This window comes from Alosa sapidissima, chromosome 6 (assembly GCF_018492685.1).
Source record: "Alosa sapidissima isolate fAloSap1 chromosome 6, fAloSap1.pri, whole genome shotgun sequence".
NCBI lineage: Eukaryota > Metazoa > Chordata > Actinopteri > Clupeiformes > Clupeidae > Alosa > Alosa sapidissima.
Window position 1 is genome coordinate 1,501,626 of NC_055962.1, and position 21,752 is coordinate 1,523,377.

At 38.5% G+C, this 21,752-nt stretch overlaps 1 protein-coding gene and 3 long non-coding RNA genes across 5 annotated transcripts in view; 3 read left to right on the forward strand and 1 right to left on the reverse strand.

The window, feature by feature from the left end:
• Positions 1-15,831, reverse strand: part of cnih3 (cornichon family AMPA receptor auxiliary protein 3) — a 151,164-nt gene extending 135,333 nt beyond the window's left edge. For both annotated transcript variants that reach the window (XM_042095632.1, XM_042095631.1), the window contains exon 1: positions 15,314-15,831. In XM_042095632.1, coding sequence (XP_041951566.1) covers positions 15,314-15,394 — 81 coding nt within the window. In that variant the 5' untranslated portion in view covers positions 15,395-15,831. The remainder of the gene's footprint in view (positions 1-15,313) is intronic.
• On the forward strand, positions 2,460-4,635 carry LOC121711796. Its single transcript, XR_006032441.1, has 4 exons — positions 2,460-2,589; positions 3,540-3,598; positions 4,189-4,258; positions 4,581-4,635. It is a non-coding gene; the product is annotated as an uncharacterized LOC121711796 (long non-coding RNA).
• A 1,298-nt stretch (positions 15,832-17,129) lies between the features above and the next one.
• LOC121711710 lies at positions 17,130-20,264 on the forward strand. The gene is made up of 2 exons (XR_006032410.1): positions 17,130-17,356; positions 20,152-20,264. It is a non-coding gene; the product is annotated as an uncharacterized LOC121711710 (long non-coding RNA).
• Positions 18,079-19,544, forward strand: LOC121711711. The gene is made up of 2 exons (XR_006032411.1): positions 18,079-18,627; positions 19,385-19,544. It is a non-coding gene; the product is annotated as an uncharacterized LOC121711711 (long non-coding RNA).
• Positions 20,265-21,752: the final 1,488 nt, after the last annotated feature.

The following is a 21,752-nucleotide window of genomic DNA, read 5'->3' on the forward strand; positions in this document are numbered from 1 at the left end:
AACCACCTTCTGTAAATCAACTGTATACTACTGTCTACATTGCACTATATTTCTTGACCTGTCTCTGTATATTTCATCACCTTTCTATACTTTGCATCACATTGCATGCATACTGTAGCTACATGAATCACAGCTAAGATCTTTGGTTCCTATGAAGGCCAGTCGTTCTAAATGGATGGTTGCTCTGGCCAAAGGCCAGTTATCTCTGCCGTTGTCAAGCGGTCATATCCTAACCTTATCTTGAAACATCTCTATTTTACTTAGCCTACTTCCATACAGTGAGTCCCATTAAGAAGTGGCCACTTCATTCGCGTTTACAGTGATTCACACAGCAACATTATTAAATGAATCTGTCACCATATGCCTATGGCAACGTTTGCAAAGAGGAGAACATTTTAATTTCATTCACAATGAAACGTTACATTTAATGTACATGTTGACAATGAGTAGGCTAGTTTTGGTTGTTGTTGGTGGGGTTACTGCATCCCTTAGTTATGCCTACAATGCAAAATTGTTCCCTCACGATTGTTAGCTCCTGCAGACACATTTCCAAACATTGCGACGTAAAATGCCACCACAAAACATTGTTTGTAGTGAGTTAGGAGTCCTCGCGACTTTTTTAAGCCGTCACAGACTCAGGCGCTACTTTTAAGGCTAAAATGCTTCCTGAATTACTATAAGTAAAAAAAAATAGGAGTCCTAAAGTTACGAGTGACGAAGTTACGAGTACAAGCATCTCAAATCAAATGACCATGGCATTACGCTAAGCAACATAAATCCCATAACGTTACAGCATCTCCTCCCTATGACATAGCTAGCTAGCTTTTAGCCACACAAGAAATGAATGATGTTAAATCTCCGCTTAGCATTCTAATAACAGAAGGGGCACATTTATGTGGACCACTAGAACATGACTCATTATGTCTGTAACTCTATAAAACACTTACTTTCATAAAGGATGCACACCATCCAGCACACACACATGGAAACCGATATTTTAGGTTCTTGGCCACAAACTTAAAATGTGTCTCTCTGAAGCTCTGCTCTAGAATCTTTGACTCAGCGTTGCTAGGCAACATCAAATAAACAAAATGAGAGTCTTCCAGGTATTAAAAGTGTACGTGTGATTACGAATGGATGTGTGTGGTTTGCAATTAGAATAAACAAGAAATAACATTTCAAATAATTTCCCATGATAAATTACATAATATTTGCACCTTCCTTACTTGTGAAGCTCACACTAATTCCACCGTAGGCTATTTAGTGAAATGTAATACGTTGCCACCTAGCATTCAGATGTATTTAACATTAACGTGACATTTCTTGCTTATTCTTTTGTCAACTCCATGCTTTTAGGAAAACAATCTTTTTATCATAGTTCCCTCTTCAATGAGCGATTACCAGCTAATTTTTGTAACAGAGATAGCTGTTTATTGTCCCAAGGTTTACAGAAACGCCTATTCATATTAATATGTATGGAGTGCTGCCGACCACTGTTCTACATGGCCCAGAATGCCTTGCATGTCTTTACAACAAAACAACACAGTAAAACCTAATTGCCCGTAAACATATGAATTTGCATACTTGTAACATTTGTAATAATACTCTCCCATCATTATATTTAACAATAATGAAAAATTAAATTTGAATACCATCAATGTGAAAATAACTGTACTACGTCAGCAATAAATAGCTAATGTTCTCCTTGTCATTTCAGTTCGTAAGTCCATACTATCCCATGGCTGAGCAAGGATTTCATGATTGGGCAAGGCTGCCCAGAGACATTGTGGCTACCCAGAGACATTGTGAATACTTGGAAGGCATTGTGATAGCAGTACAACTGCAAATGTGAAAGGTGATAGTTACCAAATATGGGTGGATGGGCTTATGCACCCTCACATTGGAGTTCCGAGTTCAAATACAAAATTTGGTATTGATATGTGACAGTGTTCCTGAGATATGGACGACTTCCTGTTTCGGAGCTTCCCTGCCGATTTTGTTTGGCTGTGACGGGCAAACGCTTTCGAAAATCAAAAATCCTTCTGGTAACTTTTGTGAGGCATGGTCCAAGGATAATGTACGTCAAGTTTCGTGGCGTTCGGACCAAATTTGTGACCTGTGAAAATGTATTTTCTCTTTCTGTTCAATCCAATACGGCGGACGAACGACACTCCCACCTGACGTCATCTTCGCGAGCAACTTACACCGGTACTGACCGGACGTTTTAAAGTTGGAATGGTGTCTCTGTCTCAAAGGGCCTAGGCGCTAGAGCTGACAAAAAATTAGGGAGACGGGAAAAATAATAATAAAACTTAAGAAGAACAATAAGTGTGCTGCTTTGCAAGCACACTTAATAACCTACACAAACCAACATAAACCAATAAAAAAATCGGAAATCCCAATGAATGGTGAATGAACTAGTCTACGATTGATTGTGGCAGTTGTAAATTGATTTGACATCGTAGGCCTAAGACTAATTGTTTGCAAGGACTGCTGCGCACCCGGATGTAGGCAGGCAAGCTGCAAGCAATCAGTGAGATGATCCATCAATCATCATCAGACTGCAAGCCTTATAGCCTCTTCACAAAGGTAAGAACGCGCCTTAATGTAGGTGTACTTCGTTTATTTATTTGTGTACCGTCTTCCAGCAGGCAGACCTCAGCTAAAGTGTAGGCTATGTAAGAGAGACCTTTTGCGGGCTAGCCTACTTTGGCCGCGCAGGTTAGACACCAAAGCAACGTTTCATAAGTTGGAAATCAAACACATGACACGCACAAACAGGCAGCGCACTTTTAAACATCTTATTATTAGCCTACCTAGCTGCCATAAGCTATATGGTTCGCATTAGCTGCTAGCTGTAATGCAAAGTAACACTGCAGGGTAATTCTTCAACTATGATACTTTTCTTGTCCTTATATATTATAATAAATTAAATATTTACTACTTTTTTGTTTTTGGTGGTGGAAATGACATGGTGACGTGGTGGAAATGACATTGCCCTAAAAACACAGTTTATTTGCTTTATAGTAGGCCTACTAAAGAATCTAGTAGGAAAAACCCCCATCATAATTAGGCCTACATAACATATGGCAGGGACGCATTTTTTTGTTTTAAATCTTTATGCTTTTAAATCTTAAAATTGTCTATGTATGTCATTATGTCATCTCCACCACACTTTGTCATTTCCATCACAACACATATTTTAAGTTAAAAATGCAAAAATAATACAACATGCATTTCTGGAAAATTAATAAATGTAATATTTTGGCTGATATGTGTAATATTTAATAAAATATGTTTGGAACAGTAGATGTTGAAGAATAACCCTGCAGCAATAGCATATGTCTTAACGTCAATTCCAGTTTGGTTAACACGGATAGGAAGCCACTTTGTAGCTCCGAACTTACTGACAATAGCCTAAGTATGATCAATGGCAACGTCTGACTGATAGGCCTGCCTATACAGAGAGAGATGAAGAGACTGTGACTGACTTTTGTGCAAAAAAGTGAAATAATACTGTTTATAATATTTTTCCCCAGGACCAGATGGCTGTGTGACATGTTTTCAGTTCTGTGCAAGGAACCACCATCACACCATGGTGATAACTTACTTGTCCTCCATTTTCTAGTGTCACAATGTAGCCAACGTGTAGCCTATATTATTATAAGTTATAGTGATATTTTGTAAGCATTTATTTACCAATGAGAATAGCCTAGCCTAATGTTATCCCTTTGCATCTCTCCACAGGGATACACAAAGGCTAGGGTTGAGTGATGTTTTTGTATCAAAGAAGGGATGACACCTTAGACTTATTTTATGTGGCATTTTCAAAATGTGTTGGCTATGCAGGTCATGTGGACGCCTCTTCCAAGACACAGGCTCAGTTACTTTGACATTATTAGTTAAATCACAGTCACTTGTCAAGGGTCAACCCATTACCATGCATACACCACTCATGCATTTGCTCATTCCAGTCTATTAATGCACTGAACATTCGTCTCTCACGATTTCATAGAAAGACAGAGCAGGAGGTTGCATATCAGGAGTGTGAAAGAGTTAATCTTGTATTTACATGTCACCTGTACTATAGTCTTATTTAATATATGCATAGGATTAATATTCTGCTGATTTTTCTTCCCATTACCCCACAATCCCTCTGTCTTTCTAGGAAGACGTCAATGCCAACAGCAGAAGGAAAATTACTCTGCAGGCCCTTCCCATCTTCCTGTGGGAAGATGGATTTTTTAAGACCTGGAATGTAAGTTTTTGATTAAATTGTGTGTCACTCTTTCTTCTTTTTTTACTTTGTCTTCTCTATATATCTCTATTTCTATTCAGCCCCCTCTGATACTACCTTGCAGCCAAAAGACAACAACCACAACCATCTTCCTAGCCACCAGAATAGCAATTAAATTATACTACAGTAATTCACCAAGAATAACATATTCATATGTCATGACATATTCAGGAAATTTTACCTGAACTTTTCATTCACTGGTATTTCATATTATATTAAATACACATGTAGTGTTTTTCATTGACTACTCTACTCTTTAACTAATTACTGTCATGTTCTTCAGGCAGAAGAAATTGACCTGCCAGACTTCTCGGATGCAGCTGTAGCTATTCTCACTGACTCGGGTGATACGGACTCCCTCGTGAAGTTTGGTCCAGCTATCCATTCTATAGTTCTTGACGGAGATATTGTTGTGTGATTTAGCAGAGTTTACAGAGACGTTAATTTTGCTATTTGGCTTAATTTGTGCACTTCATCTCGATTATCCAAAGCAATTGTCCTACACATTTAAGTTCATTCAAAAAATTATAATGGGTTTGGAAGACCTGAAGCTGTTACCTCCTAGACTGCTGCTTAGCCTTAAAAATAAATTGCTGATGATGGATGAGTAAGCAGTCTGTTTTCCAAATCTCATGGTTGGTACTGCCAGCATGTTAATACTCAAGCAAGCAATGGAGCTTTTCGCTTTTATTTATGTTGGCCTATTATTTTGTTATTTGAGTATTATTACTTTTGTTGAAGTGGTAAAAGGTTGTTATTTCTTTGATTTTCTGTATTACCCGCATTGCTGGGGATGTTATGTTATAATTCTAGTGGAATTCTTAAATAAACGGAATCTGCATTGAAATTGTCTTTTAAGTAGTTTTTTATTTGAATCATACAAATAAAATATTTTTGATTTTGAGGTAAACCTAAACAGTCAAAAAATGTGTTTCAATAGAGTGAAGTCAACTTAAAATATAAGAGACTGAAGTGACAATGTTAAGGTCTGAGAAACTGAATGAGTCTTGGTGATAACATGAATATATTATTAGGAGTGATAACTTAAAAACATCAACTCCATTTCCAGTGTCAATTTTGTTAGTTTTTAGCCTGACGAGCCAGACCCACATTAAAATGTAGGGTCTGGACACTCGCCATTCGCAGTGCTCAGTCCGAGGGGCGGGATAATCAGTTGTCTTTCAAATTCCCTCTGCACGCAATAGGACAGCGGCAGCGCTATGAGTCCCATGCGTTTCCCACCAGCGGAGCTAGTTGGCTAGTTCAAACGTTTGCCAACTTAATAAAAGCTCAACTCGTGTCACACTGTTCGCCAGCAGCAACATCCATCTTATTTGATTTCAAGTAGCAGGGAATTCAAGCCAAACCGTTGCAACTCTGCCATCAATCATTATGTTAAGCCCACCTAACGACTCTATACACGATTTCATTGGCCTGATTAAGTTTCGATTTCTGGAGCTCACAAGCCAACGGAGAGTTGCTAGACTAGCCCTGGCAGCAAATGTAATTCGCTGCCGCTAGGGGCGCGTCTAGATTTCTAGGCTAGTTAGTTTTAACAATGGTTTCAAAATGATCAGGTTTATTGAACTTATCAATGATTTAAGTAGTGATTACTTCAAATGTTTGTTTGTCAAATTATTATGTTTCAGTTCATCAACTTCCTAAAAAAATGAGTGTGAATAACTTCTAGTTTAGAGTAGTAATTACTTAAAATGTTAGTTTGTTGAAATTATTTGTTTTAATGTTCATTTTCTCAAAGATTTGGAGTCTTAAGAGCTTGTCTGACTAATGTAACAATAACTTAAAACATCTATTTCTCACATTATTGGGGGCCACGCAGCGAAGCTGCGAGGACCTCATTGTGTTTCTACGTTTTCCTATTATTGTTGGGGGCCAAGCAGCAAAGCTGCGAGGACCTCATTGTGTTTCTACGTTTTCCTATTATTATATGCAATGGGAGTCTATGGCAGCCCATAGAACCGTATGGTAAAAAGTTGGCAATTTTGGCACACTAATTGGGGACGGTCCCATGATTCATGTCACCAAGTTTCATGTTGGCAACTCGAACCCTCTAGCACCACCAACAGGCCAAAGTTGGAAGTGTGTTCACTCACGTAACTTTTGACCTGTAGGTCCGATTTTCAAAAGTCAGGTATCGTTGGAATCCTTGGACCAAGCCGAGTTCAACGCACCCTATGACGTCATTTTTCGCCATTTTGGATTTCATCAAAAACACTTAAAATGTATCAGGGGTCACATACTTTCTCTGATTCCCACCAAATTTTACACAGATCATCTTCCGACCAAGCCTCACAAAAGTTATCACTTTTCGTTTTCGGAAGTATTACCGTTCGCCCGTAACAGCCAATCAAAATTTGCGGCGAAGCCGCCAAACAGGACCTCTAGGGGGCACTGTAAATCAGTAACATGCCTTTTGGACTGTAGCTGCTGTTGTGCCTAGAATTACAATGTACTAGTGGTGTCTGGTAATACTGTGGAAGATCCTTATGTCGACAGATGGCAATTCATGACATCAACATAATTGATTTGGCCGCCATATTGGATTTAATCAAAACCACTATCAAATTTCCCTAGGTCACAAATTTCATCGGATCCTCACCAAAATTGGCACAGACCATCTTCAGACCATGCCTTATCCGTGCTTTGATTTCCATAACAATTGACGGAAGCGTTTGCCCGTAGCAGCCAATCGAAATTGGTGGCGAAGCCGCCAAACAGGAAGTGAGCTCATATCTCAGCATCCGTAGCATCTATCAAAACCAATTGGTGAGCAAACTAAGTACATTGACTCCTGACCTAATTGGGAGAACACACAACCAATCTGGTAACCTCTGACCGCTAGGGGGCGCTGTAATTAGCGAAACCTTTTTTTGCCCGTAGCTGCTGAAGTGTATTATTCTGCCATGGAAGTCTATGGCAGGCCATAGAACCGTCTGGTAAAAAGTTGTGAAGTTTGGCACACTGATTAGAGACAGTCCTGTGATAAATTTCATCAAGTTTTAAGTCGGCACCTTATACACTCTAGCACCACCAACAGGTCAAAGTTGGATGTGCGCTCACGCACCTAACCTTTGACCTGTCGCTCTGAGTTTTCAAAAACCAGGTGTTGTTGGTGTCCTTGGACTAAGTGGAGTTCAATGCACCCTATGATGTCAATTTCCGCCATGATGGATTTTCCGCTATATTGAATCTTATCAAAAACACTTAAAAGTTTTCATAGGTCACAAATTTTGTCCGATTGACTCCAAACTTTATGCACATCATCTTCAGAGCATGTCTCACAAATGCATTGCTTTTTGTCTTTCGAACTAAAACCATTTGGCCATAATAGCCAATCGAAATTGGTGGCGAAGCCGCCAAACAGGAAATTACCTTGTAACTCAGCCAATCTTGGGTTGTTTGGCATGGACTTTGCTGTAACTGCTTAATGCTATATATGTGATGCAACCACATTGTCATTGTTACATGACAAATTTGGACTGCTGAACTGACAGCTTGGCCCCCTCATTGCTGCTTGCAGCTATATTTCTTTTTAATTTTATCCTTGTCCTTAAAGATTTTGAGCATTAAAAAAAGTCTAACTTTAAGTAGAAATTACTTAAAATATTTTTTAACATAGCTAAATATTTTGAGGTAATCAGTTTCATCAAATATTTTGAGCTCATTGAACCTGTTGGGGTTTATAGTGTATGGCAAGAAAATGCTGAAGGATGCATATGTATTGTATTGACCAATTATCTTACTTGGAGTAGCCACATGACTTGCAAATGGCGCATGGATCACATGCTATGTCCAAGAAGTGTCCATGTATTGTTGTATTTCTGCATGTATGGGGATTTTTGGAAAAGAACATTGTACTCATGTGATTTGTATTACCAATGTATTTAACGTGTATAAGATAGGTCCTTGCCCTACAGAACTTTGAGTAGTGTTACTGGAACATGCTGTTGCTAGCAACCTGCTCCCGGTATCGTGAATAAACCTGCAGTGATTTCTCACACCTGAGTGTGCCTGGAGATTTTTGACCACAACTGAAACTATTATTTGTGCTCTATTTATCTATCGCATGGTTTTATGACATGCCTAAATATGTTTATATATTTGTAATCTCATTTCCTTTTTGTCTTTTTCTCACACAGTTGCATACAGGTTTCAGAGGCAGTGCCTGACCATGACTATGTGGTGAACTCCTTGTCTGTGAAAGAACAGCTTGAAGCGGCAAAGAGAGAGATTCCCCGTCTGGAGGAGGAAAACCAAAGTTTGAGACAGGAGCAATTTAATATCCAACGCTTCCACTGTGAGCCACAGTTGATAATGTTTTACACTGGATTTAAAGATTATGATACAATAAAAGCAGTCTTCTTCTTCTTTAAAACCCACAGCAGAGTCAATGATTAGATGGAGTCAAATGCAAAGTATATATACTTTTTTGATCCCGTGAGGGAAATTTGGTCTCTGCATTTAACCCAATCGGTGAATTAGTGAAACACAAACAGCACACAGTGAACACACAGTGAGGTGAAGCACACACTAATCCCGGCGCAGTGAGCTGCCTGCTACAATGGCGGCGCTCGGGGAGCAGTGAGTGGTTAGGTGCCTTGCTCAAGGGCACTTCAGCCGCGGCCCACTGGTCGGGGCTCGAACCGGCAACCCTCCGGTTACAAGTCCAGAGTGCTAACCAGTGGGCCACAGCTGCCCACAAGGTTACATCACACTGAAGACCACATTGTGAAACCGGGGTTCCATGCCCAGCACCTATGTCTCTTTGACCAGTTTTTTCTTTCCCTTATTATTATTTATATACACTTATTATACTATTAATGAAATGATGCCACCATCCTGTAAAAGGACATTCCCCAACACACTGTGCTAGTGCTAGACTGTACCGAGATCCATATTCAAACTGCAAGCTCAAAGGTTCTGAATTCGGTCACATACTCCCATTACAAGGGTACGTCAACACTAAAGTCATTGATTGGCATTACTCCATTTCGGATAAAAACATTGGCATTCTCAACCTCTTACAGCCAGGAGCCGAAGTCATGGCAGATAAGGGATTTCTTATCAAAGACCTCCTTGCTGACAAAAATGTAAAACTTATAATTCCAACATTCTTGGGGCCAAGTGGGCAGTTCTCCAAAGAAGAAATTACACACACACACACGAGATTGCCCGTTTGAGGATTCAGGTAGAGAGGGCAATCAGGCGTATTAAAGAGTATCATATATTTGATGGGGTCATGCCCCTTTCACTGTGTGGTTCAGTTAACCAGTTATGGACTGTATGTGCTCTACTTTCAGGGACCTAACTTTTAATCCTGTTTAACATGCATTTATAACACTGTCAGACATCTTGCACGCACACACAGACACACACACACTCACCCACATTAGAAAAATGAAGAGTTCTCATAGTGAAATGTTTTTTCATACTGGAATGTCCATCCTATCGTAGGCTATTTATGATTCTGATATTCTGATTTACAGGATAACAAAAGTAGATATCCATAAATCCCTCAGTATTTTTTCCCCATTTAATATCTGAACACAATGAAAACATAATTTTGAACCTGGCTGTATCCAATGCTCAGATTTCGTGTTTTAAAATGTATGCAAATTAGTGCATATTTAATTAGATAATACCTAGTTTGCATATGGAAACATTAAATTACAGAAAACTTGTAATACATTTTTTCTGATAATCATGTAAGTAATCAACTGGGGAAGTTCCATAGTAATATCTGCTTGTTAAAAATGTTACCCTATTCACCTGTAGTGTCTCGCCTTAAAGCGATGGTTAGAAATGTATTTGAAGCACAATTCAAAGAGATGTTCCAAGTAGCCTGGGGGATTTTTATGTGATTTTGCAATGATGATTGCAATAATCATTTGACAGCCTCACAATGCAATTTACTTTTTAATTTTAGTATTTTTACATTTTCCTACACAGGTTGTTATATTCAACACATTTTTAGCAAGTCTATTGGGACTTTGATCTCATCACATACTACATCAAGGGAGTAAGCCTATAGCTCCTGAGCAAGCTTTGAATAATGTAAAGTTCACACCTGTTAAACTAACCTTAACATGACATTTACTGAGGGTAGAAAATGCTAAATCTTATAGCCTAAACAAAGCAACACTGTCAGGCCTATTGTTTTACCTCTATCTGTTTACATGTTATATTCTTGCTTTTTCCGCTCTCATTTAATTATATATTTGTTTGAATGAAAAGGCTTTCTATCTTCATGGGGACTTGCCTGCATGGGGGACTGGGCCTGCACTTAACACAAATGGAAAACCTCATAGTTAGTGGTTCGAAAATGTAATACCTCATCAGATGACGTTTATTACTTTTTAATACTTTTAAATGGCCTTAAATTTGGCTAATTTCATTTACTACCTTTTAATACCTTTTACAACCCCGCGGACACCCTGAGTGTAGTACCGTTTTTTAAAGCTCTGTTTTTCCTGTATCACGCTATGTGATCCATATATGGACACTTCCTTTGTATCAGCAACCAATCACGAAAGTTCAAGGGCTGAGAACGGAATCTCATTGGCTGTCTTTCAAGGCTGTTTTCTCAAAATGAGTTTCCTCTCCCACTCTGAGCTTGAAAACTCCACTTCAGAAGCACTTACATACACCAGACTTTCTAGACTTATGCCTAACTATATTTAGAAGATTTCTACAGATGGGGTTTGTTGATATATTATTACTAGCCTGACTTACATGACATTTTAAAAAACATGGCAAAAATCTATTTTTTAAGGCTATTTATGATTCTGATATTCTGATTTACAGGATAACAAAAGTAGATATCCATAAATCCCTCAGTATTTTTTTCCCCATTTAATATCTGAACACAATGAAAACATAATTTTGAACCTGGCTGTATCCAATGCTCAGATTTCGTGTTTTAAAATGTATGCAAATTAGTGCATATTTAATTAGATAATACCTAGTTTGCATATGGAAACATTAAATTACAGAAAACTTGTAATACATTTTTTCTGATAATCATGTAAGTAATCAACTGGGGAAGTTCCATAGTAATATCTGCTTGTTAAAAATGTTACCCTATTCACCTGTAGTGTCTCGCCTTAAAGCGATGGTTCTGAGTAATTTCACTCTAGCGTCCTTTGCACCATGACCCCGAGCCAAACACCCTCCCAGAACCTGTTTTCCCTTGGTCGAACCCTGGTCGAGTAGCGCTGTCAGAAACGAATTACTTTCTGCAGGCGCTAATGGAACCAACTTAGTATCTCGTAAATTACCCCACTAATAATTCCTAGAATGGTACGAAACTTCTACAGTAGTACAACTATGTTCTTTACTCATAAAACGAGGCATTGGAAAGTTTGTAAGTACACCAGGAGTTTATTTAAATAACACTTGCCTGATAGATTCCACTCTGCTGCTATCTACCGCTGCATCAACGTTACTTCAGTAATTTGGGAAAAGCCCGTAAAAGTCCGAACCCCGACCAGTAGGCACGGCTGAAGTGCCCTTGAGCACCCAACCCCTTACTGCTCCCCGAGCGCCGCTGTAACAGGCAGCTCACTGCGCCGGGATTAGTGTGTGCTTCACCTCACTGTGTGTTCACTGTGTGCTGAGTGTGTTTCACTAATTCACGGATTGGGATAAATGCAGAGACCAAATTTCCCTCACGGGATCAAAAGAGTAATATTTATCTGCAGAGGAGTTGTTTGGGACTGATTGCTACTTACATCGTGTGACAGTGCCTTTTCAGCTGTGCTTTATATACACCTTTCGCTATAGACCAGGTATTTCTTGGTCAGTGGCATAATGATTTTTAGAGGGTGTAAGATAACGATTTTTGGATCATGCACCAGACCACACCACATGCCGTGAATTACCACACCCATGGGCGCAAGGTTTAATAAAGTGGAGCGCAAGGCGAAAAAAATTAATCACTTTGAGTTTAAGATAAGAATAAGCCTTGTGTTGCGCTTTCTGACATGTGTAAGATAGGTCCCTGCATCTTATGTTATCTGCATACAATATCTATAGTCTCGTATGGCTAAAAATTCTTCTCAGCAAGTTGAAGCCACTACAGAGCATGCACTGTCTTGGGAGAGATTAGCATACCGTTTATCATGGGAGAGACTACCATCCTCTGCCCTGCAATTATGTGACTATTATTATATTATCCACTACTATTATTAGTTTATGTTCGTATGCTTACCTCTTACAAAATCTGCAAGAATTCAGCTAATTCTGCACACATTCATTAATGACAGCTCACATCCTCAACCAAGATCATGAAAATATGAATAAGCTGAATTCTTATACTGGGTTACACCTCATGCGTTTCATATTTACAGTGTGTCTTTTACAATAGGCAAATACAACAGTTTTTATTGAGCGTATCCTTTTTTATATATTAATGTACACAATAATAGCCTATAAATGAGGCAACTGACTTACTCTTGCAATTCATGCTGGGAAGCAAATAAAGCTAAATTACAATGTGAACCTCAGTTGAAATTAAGTTATATCCACTTTCCAAGACGCTTCCAAATCCGAACACAGCTCCAATGCTTTATTGAACCTGTGGTCGAACCAGAGACAGTTGATAAAGCTAAAAGTATCTTTGGTTGAACAGAAGTTGACCGTTGCCCAGCAACCACACCCCACAACACCGCCACATGTATTCACTCACTCTCTTTCACGCCCTCCATCACACACAGGCAACACAAAATCAGCCATGTTATGACACTATGAAATACCTACTCCTCACTCCACTGATGTTGATAAGCCTATACAATACAAAAATGTGATCTTAATAAAACTTCCCTAAAGGTTATTTTATGGTTTGACAAAAATAAGCATTACGCTTTCCAGGGAACGTTCTTTAAAGGATATAAGATGTTTTCTTAATATAACCAACAGGGAATGTTCCCTAAAGTTCAGCCGAAGGTTACACAAAACAACTCTTAAAAGGACATTCCTGGAACGTTTGATGAAGGTTACACAAAATTAAACCTATAGAGGACGTCTCCAGAACACGTGTTTGTTGGGGTGATTCTTGCATCCTACAAAGTTTGGGCTAGCTTTAAATAATACTTTTTATGATATAATTTCCCAAACATTGCGTCCCCGGTAATGTGTTTTTCAAGCTGTAATATCAAGGGCTGGAAAAAAATATGAAGGCATAGGACTTCGGACATAGGAGAATATTTTACAGGCCTTGATTTTAGAACCTATTCATGATATACAGGGTTTGGGATATACAGGGGCTGTAGGGTTTGAACAAAATCTACACCAAGACAACACCAACAGTGCAACAACAACCTTGTCTGATTTGACATGGAATTACCCAAATTGACAACAGTCCTATTATAATACCCAAAATAGTATTACGTTAGGTTACGTTACATCTGCAATGCTAAGGTTACATCTGCGGGAGAGACTGATGTGCACTCAGTAGAACCAAGACCACGCACATCCCAGGCCAAAGTTTGATGGGTGCAGGATCCAGTATGAAACTATCACAAGAGGTAAAGAAATCTGCACACCATTTAGCTGCCATTCACAATCTTTTTTTTCATTGTGTCTGAGGAAGAGCCAAGATCTTGAAATGTCACAAAAGAAAAAAATATTATGAATGGGAGCTAAATGGTGTGCAGATGTCTTTTCCTGTTTTGAAAATTCCTGACTCACAAATTAAAATGCTGTCTAACTTTGATGCCCTGTTAACTTTTATCTTCCTTATATGATCATTAGGTTTCTAAGAAGTAATTGAACTTGCCATGTCTGGAAAGTGCCTCAATTTGCACACCCTCATGCAGTCCATTTTCCCATCAATTTTCACTTTCACTCACCATTGAGTGACTTTGGTGCACTGTTGACGTACAAACCAGGGGGCTATACAGTGTTTTTATTTTATTTTATATAGCCAAACCAGACCTCATGCTATGTACATGTGAATAAATATAATCTATTATGAAAATAGCACCACATGCACCCTAATGGAACAATGTAATATAATTTATTTAGAACAGATAATTGAAAAATAGTATAGTAATAGAAATATAGTCTGTAAGTTATAGTTTTCCTTTCCTTCCATAGCCTCATATCACATAGTATAGGCCTATCACATGATAAACATCTTTGGACATTATATTCATTATTATTATTATTGCTTTACAAAAAAAAAAAAATATAGGCCTGCCTATTGTTTAATTGTTCAGTTCAACAGAAGAAGCCCCCCCCACCACCATCACACTTTTTTTGTTTTATCATTTAGGCTACATTATGGTTCTACAAAATAACCTTTAGCCTAGACTACCTAAAAGAACATTCTAAGAATGTTTGTTGAAGGATACAAAATATAACTAATAGAACCACAGGGTCACCAAAATGTTAGCTAGTCTATGTTCTCGTTTTGTAATCTTCCTTTTAATTTTAGTGAACCTTCAGTGAACGTTCCATGAACGTTAAGCTACGTGTTTGTTGGGGCAACTCTCCTGTTATGAAAGCTGCAGTTTAACAGAATCTCCAACCAGCTAACTTTCATAGCCTACACTGCTGCATGATCTAGCAGGCTTCAGCATTTTGAGATGATGCAAAATAAAGCAATAAAGCATCAGTTTATAGACACTCTTGCGCAATCGTAAGTCCGTAAAACAGAAACATTGAAATTTCACAGAGCAATTAGGAAGTTTCTGATTCGCAACGATAGTCTGACACTGCAGTAGGGGTCGGCTAAATTATTTTTCAGAAGGCAATGCTTACATTTAAACATTTACTTTCGATAAACACATGCAGAATATATTTTAAAACCACTGGATTTCGTTTAACCCAGGCTAATGATTTAGGTTAATTACTTGAAAGCCTAGCCTACATGGTGTCAGCATCTAGCCTATCTAGTCTGGCAATTTAGCTGATATTAATATTACGGGCGTAGACTGCACCGATTGCATCTGGTTTTGCCACTGAACAAAGTTAACTGTGAATATAAACACTTACGTGCCAAATGGCGAAGAAGATCAAGGAAGCGCAGAGAACCAAGGAGAGCATATAGCAGAAGGCAGCGAAAGTGAACATCATTGTCAAAACGATTTCCCAAAATTCGGCACGCTCAATTAGTGCTGTAAAAAGGATTTAAAAAAAAAAGCGAAAGCAAGCCTTAAATCGTTATTGATGACTGTCAAATCTTCGTTCCTGAACAGTCTCCAACGAATGTGTCTCGTTTTGACCTACGTGTAATCCTATTGGGTATGTGGTGACGACCGGCTCGACGATATGGAGTCAACTGAAATGTACCTACAGCCTAAAAGCGAAAACAGAATTTTAAAACAGGCTACTTGTACATTCACATAGGCATGAACATGTTCATGTTCACTCGGGAGCTTGTATGAGGAATAGTGCTAGTTGCGGTAGGATAAATATAGCACATGGGTTCTCTCCCAAGACGTGAATGGTGAGATCAAAAGCTGCAGCCAATTAGCCTGCTATGGCAGTAAATAGTCGAAAAACGTGTAGGCCTAGCCTTCTCCGGTTCTAAATGGGGCTAGGCTGTAGACCTCCTTACAGGTGTGATGCACTAGTCCCCCCCCCCCCCCCCCCCACTGTGTGTGTGTGTGTGTGTGTGTGTGTGTGTGTGTGTGTGTGTGGGTGGGGGGGGGGGGGAGATTTAAAGGAGAATTCCGGTGTGAAATTGACCTTAGCTGCACTGAAAGATGTTGCCGAGTACTTACATGTGTCCAATAGTCACCTTCGGTCACCCCCTAGTATTCGGAATTGCGCCGATTTTCGCCGAACTTGCATAAGGTTTTCAGCTAGCTGTGGGGGCATAGCGTAGCCTAGGCAGCTAAATCGCTATTTTTACACCATTAAAAATGTTCCAAGTAACTCCACACTGCATTGGTAGACTTCTGAGGGTCCTGACATTTAAAACGAGATACTGAGAACTTGGAAGTGCACAGGAAGTTTATTTAAAAAGACTGTTTAAATACAAGCAGTACCTTAAGAGAATCTCTCCGCTGGCCGCCATCTTGTAATGAAGTCGCGATCAGTCGACTGCCGAGCACGAACGAACAGGAAGGACAGGGGAACAGATTGCAAAAGCAATTACAAAATTACAAAATTACTAATTACAAAAGTAAATAGGAACTAGAAAACGCAATTCCAGGGAATTACCAGTGCATGAAAATGCAAAACATATGGTGTGAAATATATTTTTAAAACAGATGATGTGCTAATTGGCAACCAACATAATGAGGTTTAATATACTGTAGTTGGAATGACTGAACTAGGTAGATGAGGTTTAATATAGTTGGAATGACTGAACAGTTAAATAGACCCTTTCAACAAGGTAAACAAAAACAATGCTTGAACGTTCTATTTGGGCCCCAATCTACTTCCTCTGCATTAAGATAACATATGGAATGTTAAAAAGGAAGCCTTGTGGGGCCAACTATGATGCTGATAATGGAACTCTCTTGAAAGGGTCCATAGGTGGAAAGTTTAAAAGGTTAAATTATTTGCCAGGTAGATGAGGTTTAATGTAATTGGAATGACTGAACTAGGTAGATGATATTTAATATAGTTGGAATGACTGAACTAGGTAGATGAGGTTTAATATAGTTGGAATGACTGAACAGTTAAATCGGTGGATGGTTTAAAAGGTTAAATTATTTGCTAGGTAGACAAGGTTTAATATAGTTGGAATGACTGGACAGTTAAATACACTGTAAAAAATAACACTACATCTTACTGCAGTAACACAAGTATACTGTACTTTACTTACTATAGGCTGAAATAGTGTTCTTACTAGAGTAACATTAGTAATGTGCCGAACTTGCAACAATGGGGTCTAAAACTTGAGATAGGCTACACGAGTAAGCTTCACAACTCAGACCTGAGTAAACTGGACTCACGCAGTGCACACGCACACAGTTAGCAGAGGGAGCATTCTGGATTCCACAGCCAACGGTCGGCAGTGTTACGGTGTGGCTGACTTTTGGGATGGGAGTGTAACGCAGCTTCACCAGTGACTTGCTCTGTCCGGTAAGTTTACAGTATGTATTAATGTGTCGAATGTTTACAGTATAGGTTGAACTAACAGCATTTGTGCAAAACTGTACATTCGTTTCATTAACAACTGGGGTAATGTTAAGTTTAACTTGCTAAGTGGCCGATATATGCGCTAGCTGCTAACAGTTTGCAGCTAACTGATAGCAGCTATGCGAGTTAACACCAAAGATCTTTGTTAACACTGCCTCAGACCATGCAGAGCAGAAAACAAATATTCTAGGTATTCAAGCCCTTTGATATTTTTTGTTATCGAAGTTATGAGGAAGTGGTGGCGCCTGGGGTCTAGAACTAGGCTGTATAAATTTGCCAATAGCAGTTGTCTTCATGAGCTCTCTTAATTAAGTTTAGTTCTAAATGTTAGCCATTTCTCATGAGAAACGCTTGCTAGCATGCTAAGTTGATTCAAAACGTGTAAAGATTAAACGGTGTATGGTTTACATCGATATTCCTACTGTATTGATAAAACAATTAGGATAATTGGACTCATAACCTTACTGACTGAGAAACCCATACAAAAATGTGATATATGGCAATATATGAACATATGTCAAATAACAGGGACTTATAATTTTACTTATATAGACATATATGTGATTCAAATATTTATGTCAAACATATATTCAAAGCTATATGTCCATACATGCATACAAAATATTTTAATTTCCCATATAAGATGCTATATATCTTCATATACTAGTTCCAATTATTTGTTTTCCAAATATATGGAGAAGTTTATGTGTGAATATGTGACAGACTTATATGTAGTCTCTATGTATGGTGGCATACATATCCATACACTAGATTCCACTACTTATTTTCTAAATATATGGAGAACTTTATGTGTGAATATGTGGCAGACATATTTGTAGTCTCCATATATGGTGGCATACATATCCATACACTAGATTACATTACTTATTTTCCAAATGGACAACAGTGTGAATATATTTGTTTATGTCTTGGCGTCACAGATAAGGTGTCGACTATGCTGCCTTATGTGTCAATGTTTTGTGTGGAGCGCTTTGGGTTGCACTATGTGCATGAAAAATGTGTGAGGCCAAAGCTACTTTAAATATAACGGATGCTTATCGCATCTTGATATGCGCATGCGCACACAGCAATACCCATCCCCCACCCTGGACTGACATTTGAACTCCAACCACGGTGACTTCAACCGTCACTTTTTGTCATGCATCCGACTGTGTAGCCTAAGCTGTACAAACTCTGCTGTCATCATATCCAAGGTAAGAAAGCCTTTAGTAAACGGGAATTAGTTATAAAATATTGTTTTTATAATGTAATGTTAACCAAATCCGTTTGTTAACAGTCTAACCATCATGTTAGAATTAGCTAACGTTAATGTTATCAATTAGCTATCGATAATGTTAGCGAGCTAATATTGCTAACGTTAGCGATGTTAGCTGTTAATGTTAACTTTTCCATTAACTAACTTTACCATGATGTGGAATATCTAGAATGGTAGTTAACATCATATCCAACAACAAGCCTGTCTGAGATGTCGTTATGAATATAAGTTTTAGTTTGAATGAAATATCAGGTGTGAGTAAGTTAGCTAACCTAGCTATAGCAGCTAACTTATATTTAAAGTGGCTGCTAATAACCATGCAGGCTAACGTGAATGTTAGTAGGCCTAAATGGATCTTTAGTTTGTGAAGGGTAGTGTTAAGCCATCCTTACAACAGAAGACTTTGAAGATTTGGGAAAGATTCTTGAAAGATAGTCTTTTGAGTAAAGCTTGAATGGGGGGCATTAGTAAAAAGACTCCATCTTTCAAGAATCTTTCCCAAATCTTGTCAAAGTATTCTGATGTATGGATCATTAGGCTACATGTTCTTCATCTCATAGCCCTTATTTAAGCTTACTTGTGCCAAGGTGTGTGTTTATTAAAGATGCATGTAAAGGTAGTAGTGCTTCAGTGATGGTCTTTTCATGTTCTGTGTGTTTTACAGCATATTAATCTTCTCTGTTCCCTGTTTGCAGGTGGTGATTTGTGAGGACTGCTGCCCTGAGAACACGGAGTACATTCTGCATATGCCAAATCAATGTGTGCCACTTCCATAAAGGGGAAAAAAGTTTCTACCTGGAGAGTGTACTCACTGTTTGTGTAGAAAAACTAAACTTTAATAAAAGGTTAAACAAATATTTTGTGTGTTTTCTTTGGAACATCAACAATGTTATATTTCTGATACATATATTGTGACATATTTCTATAAATGTGACATAGCAGAACATTACATACATTTTGCAATATATTTACCTTATATGAGTGCAAATTATATATATTTTGAAATATATTTGACATGTATGTGTATATATGTGACTTATATGTGTGAAGCATACATTGACATATACATAATATATGTGATTTACATATATTGCCATATATCACATTTTTGTATGGGAAGCCATGGTCTTTTATCTAAAATCTTTCTTTGTGATTTAGCAAGAGGACTTGGGTTGCAGTGTGTGGAATTTGAACGAATGTGCCGTTATTGAGGTGCAAAATGGCGTCATACAATTCCAACGTATGATTGACATTTTAAATTCTATTGTGATAAATGTACTAGGCCTGAAGCAATAGAGAAAATTAAGTTGCTAAATCATAATATTTTTAGCTTAACAGTATTAATTAGGTCTCTGGAGAAATAATTTAAATTAACATTTAATGTGATAAACTTAATCAGCTGTTTTAAGTTAAACATGGCCAATAGATGCATATTGATAATAATTTATTTTTCTTTTTGCAGTTGGAAAACTGAAAATGCAGAGCAATGAACTGGACATGTAAGTTGTGCTTGTTTGGATGTGAAGTCAGAGGTCAGTTGCTCAAACACTACTGATTGAAACATGGAGGTTACACCAGAATACGACCGAAAAAAACTGCAGAGGGTGGTGAAAACTGGCCAACGCATCACCGGTTCCTCACTCCCCTCCATCAAGGCCATCCAGGGCAAGTGATGCTTGCGTAAGGCGCGCAGCATCATCAAAGACTGTTCTCACCTCAACCACAGACTGTTCACCCCACTCCCCTCTGGGAGGCGTTACAGGTCTCTCTGCACCCAAACCAGCAGGTTCAGAGGAAGCTTCTTCCCTGCGGCTGTCACCCTACTGAACTCTAGCTCTGCATCCCGGTGACAACCAACCAACTAAGCCCCCGCCCGATGCCTCCTTGCCTGTGCCTGTTGAGGTGTCCACCATGACCATGGAAACCTTGACGGGGGACACCCACCCCCCGCGGACAATTGCGCTACCCTATCCCACCCATAGTGTTCTATTTATTTACAAATGTACATACTGTAATTACACTTATACATGGCATTTTCTACTGCTCTTCATACTATTCATCCTGCACATACACTTATTCTTACTACTGTTATAATGTTACTGTTTCTGCACTACAGTACTGTTACCACACTGCACATAGCTGTATACTGTACATATATGTCTATATGGTTCATACCGAATATCCATATTTATTCTGCTAATACACTGCACATATTTATACCTAAGTTATATTACTCTAAACCACCTTCTGTAAACCAACTGTATACTACTGTTTACACCGCATATTTCTTATCCTGTCTATGCACCACCTGTCTTTGTATATCACATTGCATTTTTCTGCTTTTTTTGCACTTCTAGTTAGATGCAAACTGCATTTTGTTGTCTTTGTACTTGTACTCTGCAAAATGACAATAAAGTTATCTAATCTAATAGTGCCAACTATTTGTGTATATTCTGCAAGTAAACTTTACTATCCAACATAAAGTACCCTTTACAACTCAAAGTAAGGGTAACTCATTTAACAGTAGTAAATACAACTTTGTTTCAAGTAAGCTTTACTTGAGGGCATGAAGTAAACTTTACTAGTTGGAAGTAAGTAACCAGAACTTTAAAGTCTTAAGTAAGGATAACTTCTTCTAAGTAAGCTTTACTTGTAGACATCAAGTAAACACTAGAAATGCAATTCCGAGGAATTACACAAGGGGATGCAGTCTGCTGGTTAGGGTGTTGGTGGGGCTGTTGAGCTTGCTGCTAGCTGGTTGGTAGGGTAATTGTGATACCTGCAAAGGTGCTTTTGGAGTAACCAAATTTGAATCTTGTGTGACATGGCATTCTTGAGATATCATACTCAAGGTGTTTTTGACCTTGATATTTGACCTTCAACCTCCAACTTCAACTCACTTCATCTTTGAGTCCATAAAAACACTCGTACCAAATTTGAAGCATGTACGTCAAGCCGTTCTGGAGATATAATGCTGAATGCATGAGATATGGCTGGGACTTTTATTTTGACACACAGGAAACACTTTAACAGGATGTGTAGTTCAGGTAGAGCTAGATTGTA